Source organism: Gracilinanus agilis, chromosome 2 (assembly GCF_016433145.1).
Source record: "Gracilinanus agilis isolate LMUSP501 chromosome 2, AgileGrace, whole genome shotgun sequence".
Taxonomy (NCBI): domain Eukaryota; kingdom Metazoa; phylum Chordata; class Mammalia; order Didelphimorphia; family Didelphidae; genus Gracilinanus; species Gracilinanus agilis.
The window spans coordinates 609,564,262-609,588,042 of NC_058131.1; the positions used below are offsets into that span (position 1 = coordinate 609,564,262).

The 23,781-nt window shown below is 36.9% G+C and overlaps 1 protein-coding gene across 2 annotated transcripts in view; it reads left to right on the top strand.

Moving 5' to 3' along the window:
- The window catches only part of HOMER2 (homer scaffold protein 2), a 150,314-nt gene extending 129,005 nt beyond the window's left edge, over positions 1-21,309 (top strand). The window contains exons 5-9 of one of the 2 annotated variants that reach the window (XM_044665482.1): positions 2,421-2,557; positions 5,073-5,229; positions 13,927-14,037; positions 18,685-18,765; positions 20,921-21,309. In XM_044665482.1, the coding sequence (XP_044521417.1) occupies positions 2,421-2,557; positions 5,073-5,229; positions 13,927-14,037; positions 18,685-18,765; positions 20,921-21,109 (675 nt within the window). In that variant the 3' untranslated portion in view covers positions 21,110-21,309. The remainder of the gene's footprint in view (positions 1-2,420; positions 2,558-5,072; positions 5,230-13,926; positions 14,038-18,684; positions 18,766-20,920) is intronic. The other variant, XM_044665483.1, reaches the window with a different exon arrangement.
- Positions 21,310-23,781: the final 2,472 nt, after the last annotated feature.

The window sequence follows — 23,781 nt, forward strand, 5'->3', positions numbered from 1 at the left end:
TCAGCATGAAAAAAATAAAATAAGTTTCTCACCTACATATATGTTGCTGTATCTTTGAAAACAAATTTAGAATTTGTGAATTGACAATAAATATCTCTTTGCTTAATAGAATTGCTACTTATTCATTAAAATATGTATTGAGGGGGTAGCTGGGTAGCTCAGTAAATTGAGAGCCAGGTCTAGAGACAGGAGGTCCTAGGTTCAAATCTGGCCTCAGACACTTCCTAGCTGTGTGACCCTGGGCCAGTCACTTGACCCCCATTGCCTAGCCCTCATCACTTCTGCCTTGGAATGAATTCAAAGTACTGACTCCAAGATGGAAGGTAAGGGTTTAAAAAAAAATATAAATATGCATATACATACATACATATATATATATATATATAATATCTACTAAAGCACCTCACTAGACATTGTGGGGCAGCAGTTCTTAACATGGAGTCCATGGATTTGTTTTTTAAAAGTATCTTAACTGTATTTCAATAGTTTCCTTTGTAATCTTGTGTCTTTTGCTCAGAGGGTCCATTAGAATACATAGGTTTTACCAGACTGCCAAAGGTGTCCATGGCACACACAAAAAGGAATAAGAACTCATGCTATAGAAGAGTCAGAAAGAAATTTAATGCAGTCCTGGGGTGATAGAAAAGGATAGTCCCAGTTTCTAGCCTTCACCCATTTGTGTTCTGGCTAAGGATAGAAAGTGTACACACCTGGACCATTTTAAGGTGTCAGGAAATGATTAAGGATCATGCTTAACATCAGAGACAGTAAGTGTTGGCATTCCGAAGAGGAAAGAAATCATTGTGGCCTGGAACAGTTGAGGGGATGAGACTTGAACTAGTCTGTGAGGGGTAGATATAATTTGGTTACATGATGAGGGAAGAATTATTTGGGGAACTGAGAACCTTAGCATAGGTTGCAGTTGTGAATGAGCCCAGAATGTTGAAAGGGGGTTAATAGAGGAGGAGATATGCCTAGGAGAAGCTGAAGCTGACGCCAGAGAGAGAAGACTGTGTTAGACAAGTAGACAGACATCAGTCTGTGGAGAACTTTACAGGAAATGTGGAATAGTTTTGACTAGTCTTTAGGCCATGGGAAACTTCTATAGGTGTCTAGCCATGGCTGTGACTTGACAGAAGATAGTATTTTAGGGAAATCAAGCTGGAAGACTTTATTGTAGGATATGTTGAAGAAGGAAGGTAGAAAATTATTTAGGCTACTACAGTCAGTAGTCAAAGCACAAAGTCCTAAGTTTCGATTGCTGCTGTCTTAAATCCAAGTAACATATTAGAATTAACAAAATACCTTCACTTTCATTTATAGGCATATTCCACCAAACTTCATTAATTGGTTCTTTGAAAGAGTTACATTATGTGAAATGACATTAGAGGGGGAAGTTCCATAGACGCTATACTGTTATCATGGAATTTAATTATTTTACAGTAGGATTTAGTTGCATTAACAACCTTGATACAAAATAATATTAATATTAATTAATTAATTAATTATATTAATATTAATTAAGACATCATTACACAAGATATTCTTAGATCTCATTTGATTCTCACAATAATCCAGTTGGGTAGTGAGGAAGATACTATTATACTCATTTTATAGATCAGGAAATGACCTGATCTATGGCCAAGTACCTAGTTAATGGTGCAACTGAGGTTCAAATTGAAGACCTTCTGATTGAGTTCTTACAATCATAGAAAATCAGTCATAGCTGAGGGTTGACACCTGATAGCCCCAAAACTTAACATTTTTTTCTTCTCCTCTTGATATCATATGGATATGAGTAGGACACAGATTTTACGTCAATTATCCCTGGCTCTTGCTATGTAGCTGACCCATTATCTCCGATGATACTTTTTATATTTCTTCTACATACTTTATTCCTTGTGGCACAATAATACCTCAACTTCATTAATATACCACAGTTTGTTAGTCATTCCTAATCTTTGGGTACATATTTTGTTTCCAGTTTATTATTATTTATATAATCTAGTCATATAATTTGCATCACATCATTTATAAACACAATGTTTCTAATTTCTAAAAGAATTTGCTGCTTCTTTTCAGGGAGTGGGGGGAATCTAGCAACTACAAATGTAATAAGCTTGTAAGAATGGTATATAAAGTTTGAATAAATATGTAGTGATTGAAGGCCTGAGGGATCTTCTGTAACTTAAAGGTCTGTGCTTTAATGCACAAGCTCTGACCTGTCTTATGATTCTTGTAGGAGTGGTTGTCCACTTGTTCCCAAGAAGCAAAACGTTTCACTCTCTCTTTGTGTTTGGATGTACATGTTTACCTGTTCCACCTGTGTGTACGTCTTGTTTCCCACATTTCTCATTTGCACATGTGGGAAGAAGAGTGAATTAGCTTAGTTTAGGCAACTTCTGTGACCCCTATTATAGGAATCAGGATGTGAAACCCCATCTTCTACTCAGGCATCAAGTGTGAATGGAACGGACGATGAAAAAGCATCTCATGGCCCCGCTGACACACGTCTGAAATCTGAGAATGAGAAGCTGAAACTGGCCCTTACACAGAGGTAATGGTGATTTCACGTCCAAATTATTTCCCACAACTGTTCAATTTCTCCTTGGTGATATGTCCATTCTTTTCACTGGGTGGAAGGGTGTTTCCGCAAGTCAACCATTAAAGAAAGAAACCTGAAAATAATATCTAGAGGGAGCTTTTATGTGAATTGGAGGAGGATGCTACCCAGGAAGCCATGGCATTTTTCTTGCTCCCACATCAGTTCTCTGCTTGCCCACACATAATAAGAGCAATTCTAAGTGAAGCTAACAAGTTTTTGTTGCATGGTTTTTTTTTTGTTTTGTTTTGTTTTGTTTTGTTTAGGGAAGGAAGTTAAAGCCTTTGCTTTCTTTTTTTAGGGAAGAAAACTAAGTATAAGCATTCTTCAGCTGAAGCGGGGTGGGCAAAAAAGAAATATGTCCATCCGGCCCCTATAATTTAAGTCTAAGCTAATTCAACTCCAGGAGTCTGACCCAATATAGAATGTATTGTAATCTCATAATTTTTCAGACAGGCCAATCTTATTTTGGATTCTGGACTGGCTTGATTTGCGTTATGCAGCAGTCCTGATTAGGCATAAAAAAGTCCTAAGGTCTTTTTTGGGTCACTTTGGACGGCTGAAAACAGAAAGATTCCACATCTGAAATTGACCTTGCTCCCAGATTCTCGATTAATGATCGAATGAATGCATATGAGTGAACAATAAGCTATTTCCTCAATTCAGCTTGACTTCTTTGACATCAGCCTTAAAATTACCTAGTTAAATGAGTTTTGTTAATTCTCACTGTGTGATCTTTGAAATTTAAAGGGCATAGCTTTATGTCAAGTTCATAGAGCCTTGAGGCTGAATGTTAAATATCACAGCAAAAAAGGTTACAAAATTATTTGCCTAATGGTTGGGTAAATTGATATGAACACTTAGAAGACAAATTGAGGTCAGTAACTAGTGCTGCCATCGAGTAGCTGTCAGATTGGTGACCCAACTTTCCAGAAATCTTAAAATTAAGTTTTACTATCAAACTCTTTCCAGCTGTGATTGGAGATTATCTTTAAGTGTCACAGTCTTAATGGTTTAGGATAAAGACTATAACTGAGGTTTATAAAGAAATGATGAGTTTCTTTTAACCTAAATGAACACATTGATGTAGTAAAACTATTTTTATCTCCATGGCAAGCTTTCATAACTGAGAGTTTTTTAAACAAATGCCCAGAGGCTCCATTCTTTAAAAACTTATTGGGAGAGGGCAACTGGGTGGCTCAGTGGATTGAGAGCCAGACATAGAGACGGAAGAGCCTAGGTTCAAATCTAGCCTCAGATACTTCCTAGCTGTATGACCCTGGGCAAGTCACTTAACCCCCATTGCTTAGCCTTTACTGTGCTTCTGCCTTGGAACCAATGCACAGTATTGATTCTAAAATGGAAGGTAAGGGTTAAAAAAAACTCATGAAAAATCAAATGGGACCAGCTAATGGAAGGTCTCCGCTTTGGCATGTATTGGATCAAACTCAAGTTGGAATTTCTAAGTCTAAGTACTTTCTCTTTCATTTGTGCCAAAGACATTTCCAGGAAGAGGAGGAAGGCTAAAAGGGATCACCTCAGCTCTCAAATAGCACCTGAGGGGTATTTCCTAACCAGCGTTGTTTTTTCCTTGAAATTGTTTTCTTGTAAGGCTGGTTTATTGTGTGAGTACATCATAGAAGCCTTCCAAAACTTTGGGGCTTTTCAAAGCCTCATAGAAGCTTTTCGATGTTTTTAAGACTTCACAGAAGTCTTTCCTTCAAGTCTCAGGATTTAGAATTGCCAAAGGCAGTGTGGTATGGCTTCAGTAAGTGAATAGTATATGAATAGGAGTAATGGGCAGCTAGGTGGCACAGTGGGTAGAGCACTGGGCTTGGAATCAGAAAGATTCATCTTCATGAGTTCAAATATGGCCTCAGATAATTACTAGCTGTGTGACTCTGGACAAGTTACTTAACCCTATTTGCCTCAGTTTCTTCATCTGTAAAGTGAACTGAAAAAAGAAATAGCAAACCATTTCACTATCTCTGCTAAGAGAGCTCCAAATGGGGTCATGAAAAATCAGACACAACTGAAAAACAACAGGAATACAGGAGCGATTTGTCAGACTAACATATCATTTAATCTTGGACTACTGTTTTGTCTCTTAGTTTAAGAATTTAAAAGAATGTGGCTAAGAACAACCATATGACAAAAGGGTTTAAAATTTTAATCACCAAAATTATTTATTTCATTTAAAGGAAGAGTCAAGATTGCATTTGGTATAGACCAATGAAATAATGTTGGTTATCTTTAAAGGAACTTGTATAATATAGGAGATAATATGAATCACTCTGTAGGAAAAAAATAGGCTTTATGTTAAATGGGGAGAAGAAAAATGCAGGTTCTGAAATACAGAGATACCGACTTCTACTCTGTACCTAGCAGGGCTCTGACAAGACCAGAATTTCTGATGGGAGGCTAAGCTCTATGATATTGAATCTAAACTTCATCCCTTTCATTGCAACAGTGCCTCCAATGTGAAGAAATGGGAGATTGAGCTGCAAACTCTGAGGGAGAGCAATGCAAGACTGACAGCAGCGCTCCAAGAATCTGCTGCCAGTGTAGACCAGTGGAAAAAGCAGTTTTCTATTTGCAGAGATGAGAATGACCGACTCAGGAATAAGGTAAATTAGGCTGCCCAGGCTGCCTGGAATTGGGGGAAACATGGATAGTTGAATGGGAGGCTTGGCTTACTGTATGCTGAGCACAGGCTGTCTGCATGAAAAGATATGGGCCAGTGAGAAAGGAAGGCAAAATGAAATAGGATTATGTGTAGGCCAAAAGAACCTTTTTTTCCTTCCCTCTGACTGTGTATTGGCTCCTTGGTGGAAGAGTGGTAAGGGTGGGCAATGGGGGTCAAGTGATTTGCTTTTGTCCCCTTCATCTTCCTCCTTCCATTTGGCCATTTTCCCTTTCCTTCTTTACTTTATAAGCCATAACATGGAATTGAAGGCTGTTTTTAAAAATAATATTCAATTATTTAGTGTTCTTGGTTTAGAAAGATAATTATTTGGATGTATAACTTGTGATCTAGACCCTCACAGATAGGTTCACTTTCTGTGTGTTTTTTATTGATAAAACAGCAGTGATTCCCAAAGTGGGCTCCACCACCCCCTGGTGGGTCCTGCAGCGATCCAGTGAGGTGATGATGGCCAGAGGTGCATTTATCTTTCCTATTACTTGCCATTAAAACTTAAAAAAAATAATTTCCAGGGGGATAAGTAATATTTTTTCTGGAAAGGGGGTGGTAGGCCAAAAAAGTTTGGGAACCACTGATAAACAGTATCTCCTTGCTTTGCCCTTCATTTGGTTGGCAAAGGAATAACTTTAAAAATTAACCCAGGTTTAAACATTGAGTTTTTCATAATGCTAACAAACCCAAGTGGTGAACAGCATTGAAATAGTAAAGCATTTAATTGGGACCAAAATGAATAGTAAAGCAAGAGAAAAACAGTAAGTAACAGACACTGAACCATTCCCTTCTTTCCCCTCCACATCTTCTCCTCCACAAGTTTGGGCTTCGAGGTCAGCCCCAAACCTAGGACTCTTTTTTTTTTTAACCCTTAACTTCTGTGTATTGGCTCCTTGGTGGAAGAGTGGTAAGGGTGGGCAATGGGGGTCAAGTGACTTGCCCAGGGTCACACAGCTGGGAAGTGTCTGAGGTCAAATTTGAACCTAGGACCTCCTCTCTAGGCCTGACTCTCAATCTACTGAGCTACCCAGCTGCCCCCCTAGGACTCTTATAAGAAAGACATAGGCAAAAATTTCCCTCTAAAATCATGAACCTACCAGAGCCTTCTATTACTTCTGCATCTTCATCTGCTGAAATTAATTTGCACTAATGATAAATAGGGCCTCATTGAAAATGGAGTTCTTATTCTTCCAGTGACCATTTTGTGTTTTTTGGTATGGTCTTCCTTTAGTTGTTCTTTCCTTTCTCACCTTCAGCAATGCCACTTTTCCCCTCCCCCCTAAAAAGGGAGGAGGATGCCTTTACAAAATGTATCAGGTGCATATATTGAGGCTTTATGGTAGGTGCATATATTCATTCTGTAGGTATAAATTATATAATATCTATTAAAGTGCACAGAGAAGTTTTAGGCAAATTATCCTGAATACATAAGTCATTAGCAAGAACGTAATATCTAACCTTCATTTTAGACTTATGTGATTTAAGTGATGGGTTGCCCAATTGAGTAAAACAAAACACCATTATAAATGCTGTTTTCCCAAAATGTCTCCTATCTATACATCAGAATCATTTAAGGTTCCTTAGACAGATATAACAACAGAAATCACTCTTTTCATCAAGCTTCTGAGCATAAACATCAAGTGAGGTATAAACCTGGGAGATATATACTTATCAAGGTTATTTTACTAATGCAATGGAGAAGATCCAATGTAGCCCAAGTTGAAGAGAGAGACTCCCTGTGTGTGTAAGGTCCTCCGGATGCTATGTTTGTAGATGACAATTTGCTGGTTACCTTAAGCCCTAGAATTGAAAAGCTTCCTGGAAAGGATTCATAACTGTTTGAGAGTTTGGCTTGACCATGTGCACAAAAAGATGAAAAAGTAAAGACCGTCCACTGCCCAGACTGTGCCATGCATTTGGATGGACAGCCAATAGAACTTGCCCATCAGTATATACACCTGGGAGAGCCAGAGATGACAGTGAGGTGGACCCAGAATTAAATGAAAGATGGCTAGAAGGCTAGATTGCCTTCAGAAAATTGCCAATATCCTTTAATCAATTGTTTAAACATCCATTAAGTACCTGCTACCCATTGCTTCTTCTGGAAGCAAAGGCCCATCTTTTTAATATTCATATTTTATCAAAGTTATCATATGGTAGCAAGAGATGGAACACAACAGTCGCTGACAAATCGAAAATGAATCTCACATAGAGTTGATGTGAATAGACAACACAATCAATGAGGAACTTTGAAGAACTGGAATAAAAGATGTCATCAGGGAAAAGGATAATGGGAAGAAAAGATGGGCTGGTTTTGTGGCTAAAGAGGATAGGTGGATAGTCAGAGTGCTCCACTCGTATCTGTGGGGTATCAGGAGAAATTATGGTTGACTTTAAACACATCAGATGGGCCCTGTATGGGAGGAAATGGATTAAGAGTTATATAGGATGGACAGAGATGGATCACTTGAGATCTTTATTGCTGAAAGGAATGTCCAAAATGATGAGATCCCAGGTCCCTCTGAGTACCTGGGTTCTTTAGGTGACCAAATGTTTCTATGTTCTTATGGCAAGTACTCCTTCCCTGCTGAGATAGTGTGTGATTCAAATCCTTGGCAGAGGCTCTGAGGTGGTGACGCCTGTCATTAGACTATTTTGTATTAATAACCCTTTTCCTGTACCTCTCTGATCACTTTCATATATGCTCCCACCCCTCACCCTCTCAAAGTCCTGCCCAAGGTTTCTTTCTTGTGACTTTCATCTGTTCTTCCAGAATTTTTTCCAGATTTGATGAGTGTCCTGATAGATCAACACTTCCAAGTAGTTTTTACTGAAAAGTAATGATGGCCTCAGAAACCTCTCAAGATCTGTATGTGGTTAACTATAATTCTATCAGATAGATGAATAGTAAAAATAGCCAGCATTGTCACTTTAAGGTTTACAAAATGTTTTACAAATATGATTTCATTTTACCTTTAACAACCCTGTAAAAGAGGTGCTATTATTATCCTCGTTTTATAAATGAGGAAACTGAGGAAGATAGAGGACAAGAAAGTGTCTGAGGCTAGATTTGAACTCAGGTTTTCTTGACTCCAGATCCAGTGCTTTATCTGTTGTACCACCTTGAATATTTTTACTTTTAATATTCTATTTTCATTATATTCCTTTGCTGTGGGGATCTGACAATAACAAACTCTGTATGGGTCTAACCCTGAGAATAATTGGCTGCCTAAGAAACAGTCAAGAGCATCTTGATTTCATTGCATGTTTTTCTGATTGACTTGTCAGAGGGGCTACACACAAGCTAATTTTTCCCTTCCTCCTCCATAACTGCGACTATGAGGAAGACATATGATGGGCTTTGTGATGGTGATTCAGAACCACTTCCTTAAACTGAGACATCATCTGGTCCTTGAGTATATTTCACAGCCTATTAATTCAAGGAGAACACCCTGCCTCTCAAGGTGGAGTTTTTGCTACAGTAATCCTTCTTTTCATTGGGCAATGGAACATCTTCAAAGAAAAGCTTCTCTAGAGTCATCTCCAAACTAGAGGTTCTTATGCTTCCTTGTTGCCTTCTACCCACACTGTATTCTTCCTTCCCATAAATTTCTATCTAGAAATATTAAATGCAATTGGGAAATATTTCACAAAATAAATATAAAAACAAAAAACCAAAGCAAAAAGAATGGTTCTGGGTTCAAATCTGGATCAGACACTTCCTAGTTATGTGACCCTGGACAAATCATTTGACCCTCATTGCTTAATTCTTACTGCTCTTCTTCCTTGGAACCAATATACAATATTGATTGTGAGACAGAAGGTAAGGGTGAAAAAAAATTAACAAAATAACATTTTTTAAAAATGAAAAAAAAAAGACAAGTCATTTCTTCTTTCCAGGCCTCAGTTTACTCATTTGTAAAATAAGAAGGATTGGACAAAATGGCCTCTCTTTAAGGTCCCTTTTTGCTCTATGTCTATGAACCTAAGACACTCCTCACTTAAATTCATCCTCCATTCAGCGACCAAAATGATTTCATTATGTACAAATCTGACCATATTATTCTGCTACTCAATATAATCCAGTGGCCTCTAGGATAAAATATAAACTTTATTTTTTTTAAGTCTCTTCAAAAACCTAAGTCCCAACCAATCTTTATGGCTTTATTTTTCATTATCCCATTTCCTGCACTCTATGATGTATACAAGCTTACCTTCTCACACTCTTGGCACTCCATCTCTCTTCTCTGTAGCTTTGCCATGGATAGTGTACATGCCTGGAATGTATTTCATTCTTAACTCTTCCCCAAAAGCATCATTCTCCTCCTTCAAGACATTGTTGTCCGTCTTTCATTTTCAAAGAAGAGCAATAACAACACAGGGTGAAGTCTTGACTTGTTCATAAATTGGATTTAAGTGAGGCAGAGTTAATTCAAACACCACCTTTTACAACCATGAAGCCTTTCTTATTTTCCAATTGCTAGTCCTTTCCCTATCATGTATTTAATGACCTTGTGTTTATTCAGTACATATCCGGCTTATATTTATTCTATATATACTTACATGTAGACATGTTGTCTCTCCTGGTATAATGTAAATTCTTTGAGAGCGAGGTCTTCATAAATACTTGTTCATTGAGGGGACAAAGGCTCTGGCTGAAAGTAAAACACCTCTGTTCTTTTTTTTTCTTTTAAACCCTTACTTTTTGTCATATAATCAATTGTAAGTATTGGGTCCAAGGCAGTTAGGGATAGGCAATTGGGGCTAAATAACTTTCCCAAAGTCACACAACTAGGAAGTATCTAAGATCACATTTGAACCCATGTCCTCCAGAATCTAGGCTTGGATCTCTGTCCACTGAGCCACCTAGCTTCCTCTGTTCTATAAAGGGTCTGGTAATTATTTCGGGGTGGATGGGGTCTATTATTACAAAATTCTTGGAATTATTCTCTAAGCTGAAGAGCCTCAGTTGCAAAAACCATAAAGGCTTTAATGATACACTGCTCAGAAAACAACAGACCACTACTCATCTCTGGACAGCTTATCCTAATGATAGAAGAAGTCACCCAAGTATTTCAGTTTCTCAAGTGCTGAGCTCGAAAATGGGGGATACTAAATATCCTAGCTCCATCATAATTTCGGAATAGTTCACCTCCATGGAAACATGTAAAAGATTGATTTCTAAAGGCATTGTATAAGATTGTCGGACTTGGAGTCAGCAGTGACCTGGGTTTTATTCTTGTCCCTGACGTTTATCAGCTCATGGGCAGGTAACTTAACCTCTGAATCTCTGTTTCCTTATCTGTAAAATCTAAAGTAAATATATAGATAAATGAGTAAATAAGTAAAAGATTAAAAAAATTTTACAGCACCTATTTTATTAATTGTGGGATAATTTACATAAAACACTTTGCAAACCTCAAAGCACAATATAAATGTTAGCTATTGTTACTGTCAGCGAAGCTCTGAATTTACCATTTTTATCCTTAACAAAGCTTGTAAGTTAATACAATAATGAAATGGCAACTAGAAGAAGAATTAGGAACAAGAAGAATGTAAATTATGTTCGAAATAGATCAATCTGACATGCTTGATAGAGTGATGAATTTAGAGAAAGGAAGATCTGAGTTTAAATCAAAGTTAAATTAAAACTTTGACACTAATTATATGACCATAGGTAAGTTATCTAGTTTATTTGAACTTCAGTTTTCTCTTCTGCAAAATGGGATGAATAATCTCTGTAGCACTTTTCTCATTGGATTATGGTATGACTCAAATTTTGTTTGTTTAGCAAATTTTATGATATTATATAAATAGCACCTATAATTATCATTACTTAAAAATTATTTTTAATAATTTAGAATAATGATTTCCTTGGCTTCCCAAACCTCCAGGTCTTAGGTACTAGAAGCTTGATGACTGGCTTCTACACACTCTGAAATTGAACTCATTTTTAAAAAAACAAAAAGTTGTATTGGTGCTTTTTGTTTTTTTACACCACAGATATTTCCCATTATTCCTCTTAGCCCAAGAAAATTCTCCCTTGTTCGAAGAGAAATGACTAAGTAAATTCAACAGACATGTCTAATTGTATATGAAACATTCAATGCCCCCTGCCTCCTTCTCTAACAAGAAGAGAGGTATGTTTTATTGTCTATCCTATTGAACCAATATTGGTCATTGCCTTTAATCTGAACTCAGCTGCCTTTTAGTTTTGATTCTGTTGACATTATTGCAGTGACTGTATTAGTTGTTCTTCAGTTTCAGCTTTATTTGCTTTCTATAAGTTCATCCAAATCTTCTCATGTGTCTCTGAATTCTTCATACTTAATCAATTTCACAATGTACTTCTATTCTTTTCCATTCATATAATGCCATTCATTCAGTCATTGCTCATTTGATGAAGAATTAGGTGCCCACTTGGTTTCCCGTTTTGGGCTACTACAGAAAGACTACTATGAATATTTTGGTATATATGAGACCTTTCTGTTTTTACCTTCCTTGGAGTGCATCCTTAGTAGTGGCATTACAGGATGAAGGGTATAAGTGGCTTAGTAACTTCTCTTACCTAATACCAAATTGTTTTCCTGAAGAACTGAACTAATTTAAGAGTTCCAACAGCAGTGTATTATTCATGTGCCTTCAGCATATGAATTTCAATTCATTTCTTGGAATTTAGACATTTACTATTTGGGACAAACTGACCTGGAGATTGTGTTGTGATGGCTCCCACTCAATATATAGTACTCAAGAGTTAATTTAACTTCATACTGTCAAAAGCAAGTGGGTACACAGGCATTAACTTGCTTCTTTATTGCATGTTAAGTAGAGATTTTTGTTCTTGCCATTTCTACAGTACCAGCAACAGCCTCACCATAAACCAAAACCTCATCCATGGGAAACATTTTGTTCATCTTAGAGCTCACCTTTAGTACTTCAGTATTTAAAAGAGTTACAATTTCATTTATATGAGTTATCTTTTTAACAGAAATGGCAGTTCCTTCATATCTTATGAGAACTTTTTTTTTTTTTTGGAGATGCTATGGAGGAGAAAAATGTCAGCTAGGATCCTGGTAAAGAAATTCTTCACAGTTAGCCAGACTGGTCCTTAGGAAGCAGAATAAGTCTTAAAATAGGCCTGAACTTAAAGCCTTTCCAACCTGGTATGACCATGTAGTACTTGTATTCTACTGGCAAAGCCTTAATACAAAACAATATGATGTTATATAACCAGACATCATGTTGTATAATATGATTGTCATGCTATGTAATATGCAATGATATATAGCTAGCATTTATATAGCATGCCAAAGTCTGCAAAAAATGTTATACATTTTGTGCATTTTTCTACCTTTATTTTTACAATTTCCTATTATGTATACCTGAACTTGTGAGCACTGAGTTCACGTAAAATGAGGTCCTACTGTACTATCTTTATTTTATAATTGAAGAAACTGAGGCAGAGAAAAATAAAGTGCCTTGCCCAGGGGCACCCAGCTAGAAAGTATCCAAAATAGGATTCAAATTCAGTTATTCTTGCTTCTAATCCAATGTCCTAGCCACTCAGCCACCTAGATAGATAGAAATGAAATCACATTTATTCTCCTATTCAGTTAGTACCTTCTTTGTTGCTGATTCTGGGGAGAAAGGTCTAGCCTACACATCTTCACCCAATTTAAGAAGGAGAAAGCTTCTTGACATTTACCATTTAAGCCCTGAATCTATTTCCTGCAAGGAAAAGAGTCAGAGGTCAACTCAGCAGGTTCTCTGTTTGGTAGGGCAATGTCTTTGTTGTACTCAAAAGTTTAATGCCATTCCTATCATCTTTATTTTGAGGTGTAGTCATATGGCATCATTGGGGGCTTAGAATGAAACAAAACATATTCAGTACATGAATAAAAAGCCATTATAATTTTTTTGCATGAAATCAAATAATAGATTCTAAAGGGAAAATAGTTCCAACGGATTTCTGATCCTAGCTTTTGCTCAAATCTTTGAAGAAAATCACCATTTATGAGCTTGCACAGGAGCATGAAAATAGAAATACAAATTATTCTGAAACTAATAACTAACTAACTAATAACAAACTAAGACTTGTCATTAATCCTGCCACACTGGGTCATAATTATATAAGGCCTTAGGTCAAAGAGGGACAGATAGAGTCCTTAGGGTTTCAAATAGACACTATTCCCTTAAGGGAAATGTTGTAAATTGAGTTAGTTTTTTTTTGTTGTTGTTGGTTTTTTTTTTTAAGGACAGCTTGATGGTGGAGTGGATAGAATGCTTGACCCAAAGTTAGGAAGACTCATCTTCCTGAGTTCAATTCTGGCTTCAGACACTTCCTAGCTGTGTGACCTTGGGCAAGTCATACAACCCTGTTTGCCTTAGTTTGTCATCTGTAAAATAAGCTAGATAAGGAAATGCCAAACCACTCCAGTATCTCTGCCAAAGAAAACCCCCAAAAGAGATCACTGAGAATAGGACACAAGTGAACAATCTCAAAATGTTAAAATACGGGGAGTGTGATAATGGAAAATGAGAGAAGCTGAATAAAAATAGAACCTAGGATCTTTTGTGTTCTACCAAGAGTTAATGAGTATTTCTGCTTTGTATGTGATGTTTATTGAAGATTGAAGAGCTAGAAGAACAATGTAATGAAATAAATAAGGAGAAAGAGAGGAATTCACAGCTGAAAAGGAGACTGGAGGCCCTGGAGTTGGAACTTAAAGAAAAAGAGAGGGTAAGTAAGAATAAGCAGGATGGTAGAATGTTTTCTGTGACCAGCTCTGGTTGGGCTGTGTGTCCATTGCCTTAATTGATGAAGAGTGTGCTTCAGGTAGACTTAGAAAAAAGGGGCCATCTCACAAGGCAGGTACCTTGTTTTCTCATAATAGCAGTTTTTACCTGATGATAAGGTGTTGCATTAGAGGTTATACTACTGAAAATTTTTTAATGATTTATTAAGTTAAAGATGCCAATTCACAACCCTAATTTCACAAAATAATTTTCCATGAGGTCATTTTCTATTTTCTAAAAAGGCCTTAGGGGGAATTTGGCAATTTAAAAAAAATTAACACGTGGAACTCTTCCTCTATTCTTACGTCTTAACATCTTAAATGAGTATTCATCATGGAGCCAAGAGAGGTAATCATATCATGTCATCAATTCCAACTAGTGGACCTTATCCCTTTCCTTGTTCTTTTCCCCCATCATAACTTGAAAAACCCTGTTTATTATTCTGAGAAAATTTTCAAAAAAGCTGTTTATGGATATTAGTCCACTTAACATTTTTCTTATAGATCCATGCCCTATATTTCATTCGACCTTGGTTACATACCTCTCCTCTCCATCCTTTGTACAAAGCCTTTTGAAAATCCGAGCTTATCAAAAAGAAACCTGTGTGGCAGTGCTGGTTTAACTAAGAAACATAAATACATCGAAATTTACCCAAAGGAGAGTTTCAATAAATATTTTATTAGTTGATTTATAAAATTAGATAAAACTAGGATGATGAGATGGGTTTGTAATAAGCCCTGCCATAAAATAGCTTTGTAGCTGAGTACCCATAATAGAGAATTTTTCTTAATTAAAAGAAGTCATATGAGTGGGATAATTAATTGACTAGTGAAGCAGTAGATACGAATCTCAGGGATGTTGCTTTTCTTGATTTCTGTTCTACCCACTGTCAAGATTGCTTCTGTAGTAACCATTGGATATAATATCATATTTACAGCCACAGAGCCAGGAAGAACTGTGTTCAAGTCCTACCTCTAATGCATACTGGCTCTATGACCCTGAGCAATCACTTAACCTCCGGTTCTTGGTAAATGCCTGGGGATAAGTTGCTGAAAAGGTACCAAAATATACTGGTACAGGGAGTTTTTCTCATCTAGGAGTTTCCCATGCCAATTAAGATGCAAGTCTAAACCCTATTCCATAACTCTGCATGAACACATTGGACCAAAGAAAACAGAATTTTGCTATTATCCCAAATTTAAATCTTATTTTCCAAAAGAAATCTAAAATGGGTGTTCTTGCCCTCATAATTCTTTGTACGTATAGTATGGATAATCTCTCCTTCAATGGTCCCCCAGTCCCTGCAGGGATTCCTTTCATAGTTACTTCTCCTAGATCTAGGGTCAGACTTATAATTCTAACATAGTTTAATTTCCGGGATGCCTCCTATTTTAGGTTTTAGAAGCAATATTAATAATATGATTAAATGCAAAAGATATTTTACACATCCTTGTTCAATTTTCATGAGGGTAAGTCAGAGTTGGACTATCCCATTGAATTTGCCTTACCAACTTGGGACTTTGACTGTAATTTTTATAATTTGGTGGAAGAAAGAAAAGGACAAAATTTAAGTTTACAGCCCTTTCTTTGGCTGACTTTCACGAGAATTTATAGTTATACCTGAGAAGGCACTCGAAGAGTGAATGTGGTAAAACCAGCTGGGTTACAAGAAAATGAATAGACCAAAATACAAATGAAAAGACTACCTCTTAGTAATATGAAAATGGCAGTTTATTAACTTGGCAAACCAGCATAAACTCAAGGCTAGATTCTTGTCAGTGATTTAAGATCAAATTTCAGAAGCTTTCAGACAATTTTAGAAAATGCTTTAGAAAAGAATTTCTCCACTCTCATTCATCAATTCCAGAAATGTCTTTGCAAGGTCAGAGAGATAAGGAAATTAGTATTGAATTCACTGAGTTCCTGGACATTAGCTACATCCTGTCTTTTCATTGTTACATGCCCTTAAAGAAGATTTTGCCTTTCAGTCTTTTCCATAGCCTTAGGGATTGCTTCATGGAGTTCTCCCGTTGCTTTTTAATTTTTAAAATATTTCTATGTATAGGGGGTAGCTAAGTGGCTTAGGGGACTTAGTAGACCTAAAGATGGAGGTCCTCGGTTCAAATCTGGCCTCAGACACTTCCTAACTGTGTGATCCTAGGCAAGTCACTGTAACCCCCATTGCCTAGCCCTTACCACTCTTCTGCCTTGGAACCAATACACAATATTGATTGTAAGACAGAAGGTAAGGGTTTAACATTTTTTCCCCCTATGGATAGCTTTTATTTTTACATCACATTCCCTTTCCTTTCTTTTACCCAAAGAACCATTTCTTGCAATAAATGGATGGATGAACAAACCAATGAAGAAGAGGGAGGAAAGTGGTTCAATAAAACTAAGACATCAACTGAGTCTGAATAACATTCACAATTTTCTATGTCCATAGTTCCTCCCACCTCAACTGTGAAAGGAAGATGCATTTTTTTTTCATATCTTTTTCAGGTCCAAGTTTGATCATTATAGTTATATAGCATTCAGTTTCTTTTTACTTTGTTTTATTCCATCCATTTAAATTGTTATAATTATGTATGTTATTTTTATGGATTTGCTCTTTTCTGCATCAGTTCATATAAGTCCTCTTATACTTCTCCTAGTTTTTTACATTTGACATTTTTATGGTACACTAACACTCTATTATATTCATACACCATAATTTATTTAGTCATTCCCCAGGTAATAGGCATCTACTTCATTTCTGTTCTTTGCTTCCACAGAAAGTACTGCTATGATTATTTTGTATATTTAGAATATTTCTTCATGTCTTTGACTTCCTTGGGACATATACTTAGCAATGGATATCTGAGTTAAAGAGTATGAGAATTTTAATGACTTATTTAACATATTCCAAAAAGCTTTCCAGAATGGATGAATGAATATAGTGCTTCACTAACAGTGTATCAGGGTGTTTGTCTATATGTCATATCTCCTGCTGTACAAATGGCAAATACTGAGTATTTGCCATTTTCTGGGTGTGATTCCCCTGTGTTTTTAATAATAATAGTAATAATAATTCACATTTGTACCATACTTTTCTTGTTAGATTCCTCTGATCCATTTCCCCCTTCTGTTCTTCAGAAAGGGTTTGATATTAATCACCCTTTACTGTGAATTTAAATCACTAGATTTCCTTTTCTAGAGGTATTTGCATTTTAAGTCTTACCTTTAATTGTAAAAATGAAGACTATATACTGTTTTTTAAAAAAAGGGGGGAGGCAGCTGGGTAGCTCAGTGGATTGAGAGCCAGGCCTAGAGACGGGAGGTCCTAGGTTCAAATCTGGCCTCAGACACTTCCCAGCTGTGTGACCTTGGGCAAGTCACTTGACCCCCATTGCCTACCCTTACCACTCTTCCACCAAGGAATTAATACACAGAAGTTAAGGGTTTAAAAATAAAAAAAAAAATAAAAAAAATCTATAAAAAATTTTAAAAAAAGGACTCTTACATTATGCTATCAACTTTTCTAGCAGCCATGGAAAGTTTCTGGAGTTTTATTTGGAAAAATATTTTCCTTTATATTGAATCAGGAAGACAGAGTTGCTACCTCTAACTCTGAAAAATCCCTTCTGATGAGATAACCACTAAGATTCTTATTATTTCCATTTGAGAATATAACCAATCTGAGATTAACTTAATTTTACATTGGCTAGTAGTTAGAAAATGGGAAAGCTAGGTTGCACAGTGATAAAGAGCCAGGTCTGAACTCAGGAAGACTCATCTTCCTCAGTCCAAATTTGCCCTCAGACACTTAGTAGCTATGTGACCTTGACCAAGTCACTTAACACTGTTTGCTTCAGTTTCTTCATTTGTAAAATGAGCTGAAGAAGGAAATGGCAATCCACTCCAATATCTTTGCCAAGAAAATCCCAAATGGAATCATGAAGGAGTTGGACACAACAGAACAAAAAGTTAGAAAATAATTCTGACTGTAAATTTAAAAATTTATTGTTCTCAGTATTGAAAAAGACAAGTTATTTCTAATTGCAAACTCAACTCATGAGCCAACTCAATTCATTTATCATTTTAAAGAATAATTATTTAGTATATTTATTAATAGATATATAATTGTATAGATACTCAAAATAATTTATCTTTAAGGTTTTTTTTTACCTTGCCCATATTTTCCAATGTATCAAACTCCTTCCTGCTCCCTTTCCTTTCCTAGAGGACTATCTTTTTAGCAAAGAATAAAAGGAAAAGACAATTCAACATATTACCAGTACCTCTAAAAAATTCTAGATTGTATGTGTTCCATACTCAAAATCTCTTCACCTCAGCCAAGAAGCTTCTAAAAGGTTTAAAGCTAACAAAAAAAATTATACAGCCTACCCTGATATAATATACAGCCTACCATATATAAAAATATACAAACTAACCTTATCTCTGTGATTGGTTGCAATGCTCACTTTTCACAGTTGCTCTGATTTTATTAATAAACGTGAAAAGTTGTCACTGTCAAAAAAAAACAACTTTTCTGGGTTGTGATTTTCATACTTCTTTGTGTTTTTTTTTCTTGTTTAATTTTTTCCAACAGGAGTTGAAAGATCTCCGAAAACAAGGTGAAATCATACCCCAGCTCATGTCAGAATGTGATTTTGTCACCGAGAAATTAGAGGTACTGGTCAGAAAGACATCTAACAGAGGATTTGGGGGAAGGCACTTGTTTTAGTAGTATCTTCTAGCTTCACTTCATTTAGCTTCATACATGCTAAAGGTTAGAATTTTTTAATTCAGAGGAAGTGAGTAGTGACTGCATATTTGGTGCTTCTATCTATCCCAGAATTTAAAAGCAATGGGATTTGTCTCTTGGTGGTTGTTGTTGTTGTTAATCTTAAGGGGCTCAGTGGATTGAGAGCCAGGCCTAGAGATGGGAAGTCCTAGGTTCAAATTTGGCCTCAGACACTTCCCAGCTGTGTGACCCTGGACAAGTCACTTAACCTCCATTGCCCACCCTTACCACTCTTCTGCCTTGGAGCCAATACACAGTATTGATTCTATGACAGAAGGTAAGGGTTTGAAAAAAAAATCTTAAGAAAGGCTTCTCCTTAATTTAATGACTACATCAGGTTTATGATGGCCTTATATAAATTTCAAAAGCAACATAAAGGGAGACTTTGTCAGATATACTAGTTTCTTTCCAAGTTACATCAAGAACCTATCCAAGTAACAAATTCCTCTTTTGAAGTAAATGCCTCTGCTGTTGGTTAATAAATAGTTTCTGGGCATATTCCCAAAATAGTCATATTTTACAAATCCACAGGACAAATATTGTGAAATTTTTGATTTGATACTGTGAGGGCACAGCTTAAAGCCAGGTAAGAAAAAGCACCCAAAGTAGAATCGCTGTGACTGCACATAGATAGATTCCTGTAGATTTCTCCAAGTTGTCTTTATTAAGCAAATTTACTTCTAGGGTGAGATATAACATTTGTAAAATGCTTAGCACAGTTCTTGGAATGGAGTAGGTGCTTTAGAGATGCTGTCATTATTATTATCATCATCATCATCACTATGATGATGAATCTCTTCAGGAACCTGGCTGTTGGTGACAGTAATGATGAGATCTCATGCTGGGGTCTCATTGGACCAGACATTTTGGTTTCTACAATTTCTTTCCATCTTTCCATGAAGTGCAAAACATCTGACAAGGGCTACTTAGGTAGTTTGGGGAATTTTCATGTCCTTTATTTGGGATTTCATTTTCTCTCAAAAAAAAAAGACAATGAATGATAATACACGTATATAACACAGATCAAATTGCTTACCGTCTCTGGGGAGAGGGAGGAAAAGGATGAAGGGAGAAAGACAATTTGGATTTTATCATTTCAGAAAGTAGCATGATGAAAATTGCTGTTGCTCGTCATTGGGGAAATAGAGTATCTTTAAAATTTTTTAAATGGCAATGATTTCAAGGTCCATACAATTGATGGTCTCCTCTTGTTTGGGTTTGCCTTGGGTATTTGAAAAATGTCATTCAATCAACTTACAAACATTTAATAAGTAACGACTATGTGTCAGAAATTATGGATACAAAAAAGCAAAGCAAAGCAATCCTAGCCCTCAAGAAACTTCATTCCATTGGGAGAGACAAGATATACATATATAGGTCTATCCAAAACAATTACAAGGCAAATAGAAGTTTGAGGAGGAAGAGGGATACTAGCAGTGGTGGTGGGAGTGGGGAAGAAAGCTGAATTTTGAAGGAAAATGGTGATTCTCAGAGGCAAAGGTGGAGGTGGATGCAATCCAGGCATGGAAGATAGCTTGGGGCAGTCAATGAATGCCTTGTTTTAGGAACCACAAAAAGGCCATTTTGGTTAGACCACAGAGTGTATGAATGGGAGTAATGTGTGATATAGCTGGGAAGGTAAGATGGAGCCAGGCTGTAAAAACCTTTAAAAATCAAACAGAGCAGTTTATATTTCACCCTAGATTTAATATGGGGCCACTAAGTTTATGGGACAGGGGTGCGGGGCAGACATGGTGATTTGATCAGACCTGGATTTCAGGAAAATGACTTTGGCAGCATTGCAGAGGAAAGAGACTCAAGGCCAGGAGACTAATTAAGAAATCCAAGTGAGAAGTAATCAACATCTGAATTAGGATGGCGATTGTGGGAATGGAGAAACTGGATTCCATTTATCCCTGTTTTCTTTCCCTGATCCCCACAACTACAAACAATTGAGACCAGAATGCTGTTAGATGTCTTTGTCATGAATGGTCTCCATGATTACTAATCTTGCTGACTCTTCTTCTTCCTTTCGTGCCAGGCTTCTGAGAGACAAAATCAAAATCTTGAAGATAAAGTGAGGTCTTTAAGGACAGACATCGAAGACAGTAAACACAGACAGCGCCACCTAAAATTGGAAATCAAGAACTTTTTGGAGGTCCTCGATGGGAAGATAGATGACTTGCATGATTTTCGGCGAGGGCTCTCCAAGCTGGGAACGGAAAATTAGGATGCAAATTGTGATCTAGGCTCCAGGAGTTTCATGTTTGTTAACCCTAAGTGTGTGTACTACAAAATAGGAACAGGAAGGACAGCTCGTTTGAATTGTTTTTGTAAATAGAGGCTCAAAGTTTGTTGTGTTTTCCAACCAATCGTGCTGCTCACTAATTTCTGTCCAGAGTAGAAAACTTTGCTTTTCTGGGCTTGTGGACAGATAGAGGATTCTGCCTCAGGAATCAAGAACTAGGTCTACCTTAAATATATGCAGTTAGTCAGTACGGGGACATGAATATTTCTTAAGGACTGTTGCAACCATAGAAACACAAAATATTTTCCATTCCAACTACCAATATTCTAAGGAACCTGCAATTTTATTCTTTTTGTTTAGTGAAATTGGAATTAGTTGGGATTCCTAAATTCATTTATCAAAAATGTATTAGGTGAAGGACAGCTCAGTGGATTGAGAGCCAGGTCTGGTGATGGGAGGTCCTGGGTTCAAAGCTGGTCTCAGACTTTCCCAGTTGTGTGACCCTGAGCAAGTCACTTAATCCCAATTGCCTACTTATCACTTTCTGCCTTGGAACTAATACTTTAATATTGATTCTAAGACAGAAGGTAAAGATTTAAAAATATATATAAAATAGTGGTGATTTCTGTACTAGTACATTTTAAATTAGGTGATCCTGAGGTCCTTTGCAAGTCTATGATTCCTGAAAGGTATACGTGTGCTTTGGGTTGTCTTCTAAGACTCACTGTATATGAATGTAGTGAATCTCTCATAGTAGATATTGTGAAACTTAAAAAAAAATTAATTAAGTGACTTCCTGAGAAGAAAGGGAATCAGATTTTTAAAAAATATTGATATGCCCTCTAAATCCATGCACCATTTGCACGTGTCACATTATGTGGTCTGCAGGACTGCAAAAAAATGTTCCATTTAAATTTTTAAAATTTATAAGTGAACAACCATGATATACGAGTAGCAGACCATGAAGGCTGAGCCCACATGAGGTGTGGGCTTGTAATCAAATAAAACTTAGAACAAATTTCATCTGGCACATATTTAATTTATATGTATACTATATATAATATAGAATTGTATTCTATTTAGTTGGATGATATGTGTATGTATATATATATACACATATGTGCATATGTGTGTGACACATATACACCTAATAACCTAATTACCATCAGCTGGATGATGTCTATCTCTCTCTCTCTTTCTCTCACACACACAGCATCCAGTTTAATGATAATTGGCTATAAATAGTATGCAATTCATTTAAGTCACTAATATTACTTTTTCTTTCAAACCAAATCATTTCTGGGGTCAGTTCAGGGAAAGTGGGAGGGGGCTAGATAGAATAGGAAGAGTGTGGATCCTAGGAACTCTAGGTGGCTACATAACACCCCCTTTCTTCTCCAGTATGGGACACTTGTAGCACAAATGTTCTAAGAGTCACAGAGATGCCAGATGTCCCTAGGACTAAGTATGGGAACCAAGAACCCTTGGGTGCCTTGATTTAAGTCAGAGCAGTACCCACTACCCAATGTGAGAATTTTCGCCTTTTTTATTTAAGAGTGAAGTTCACACCAGGGCAGCCTCTTGCTCTAGTCTAGAAGCAGTTGAAGGGGGAAAAAGGCAAACACATGGCAAGATCTTCTTCCTTCTAGCTACCATCTCTCGTTTACCATGAGGGTTATTTCACATGTCTCTAGGTTACAGGGATACAGAGGAGCTCAGAGTAGCTTCCTTTTCTATTCTTCCTTCAACTAAAGAGAGGAGCCTGAGGAGGAACAGAAATACTTCCCTCCTATCCTTCCCCAGGGGGCTTTAGGTTCCCTCATTAGGGGAGGCTTTCTTGTCTCCAAAATACCTTCCTAACATCACTTGAGTTTCTACCAGCTTGACTTTTATTTGAATTAGCCAGCAGATGTGGGTGGGGTGGGAGTTTAAAAGAAGTTATTCCATAATTCCACTAACCCACTTCAAGTGGAGACTCAGTGCCTGCAGCTTAGATGGGAAGAAAAAGGTAGAGGCAATCACAATGAGCTCTTGGAGGAAACATCTAGAAAACTTCAAGCTTTCTCAAGTTGGCTGAAGCTCATTGTATGTTTTCCAGGAATGGTGTCTGTAGTTGCCTTTGTCCCTGAACCATAGATCCATAGATAGGTATTTGTATTTGCCCAGGAGTCACCATGCCTTGTTTTGACTAGAGCCCTACTTAAAAGAAGGATATCAAAGGGGTTATTGTACCCAAATGACGATCATCCCTAAGGAAGGCTTGATGCCTCTCCTTCAAAGCCAAAAGATGTGAGAGAGTTGTGCATTTAGAGTTAGAATGGAGGACAACAGAAGCCTCCAGTCCAGTCACCATCAAGGAAGCCCTTCCTAGAGAACACCATTGAAGTTGTTCAGACCTCAGAGCCAATAGAACATTTGGTTCAGAAGATTTCTAGAATAGAAGTAGCTTATAAATTATTTTGAAATATGCTTTCTGCCCCAACTCATAAACCCTTACAGGGTACAATGAAGGCAATAAATGATCAACATGGAACAATACAAAGGAGTATCTTGATGGAACATATTGTGACCCCACCCTAAAGCTATTTATTGAATATTGGTTAAGAATAAAGTGTTATGAGAATAAGGTACAAAAATATCTTTTGTAGTGAAAA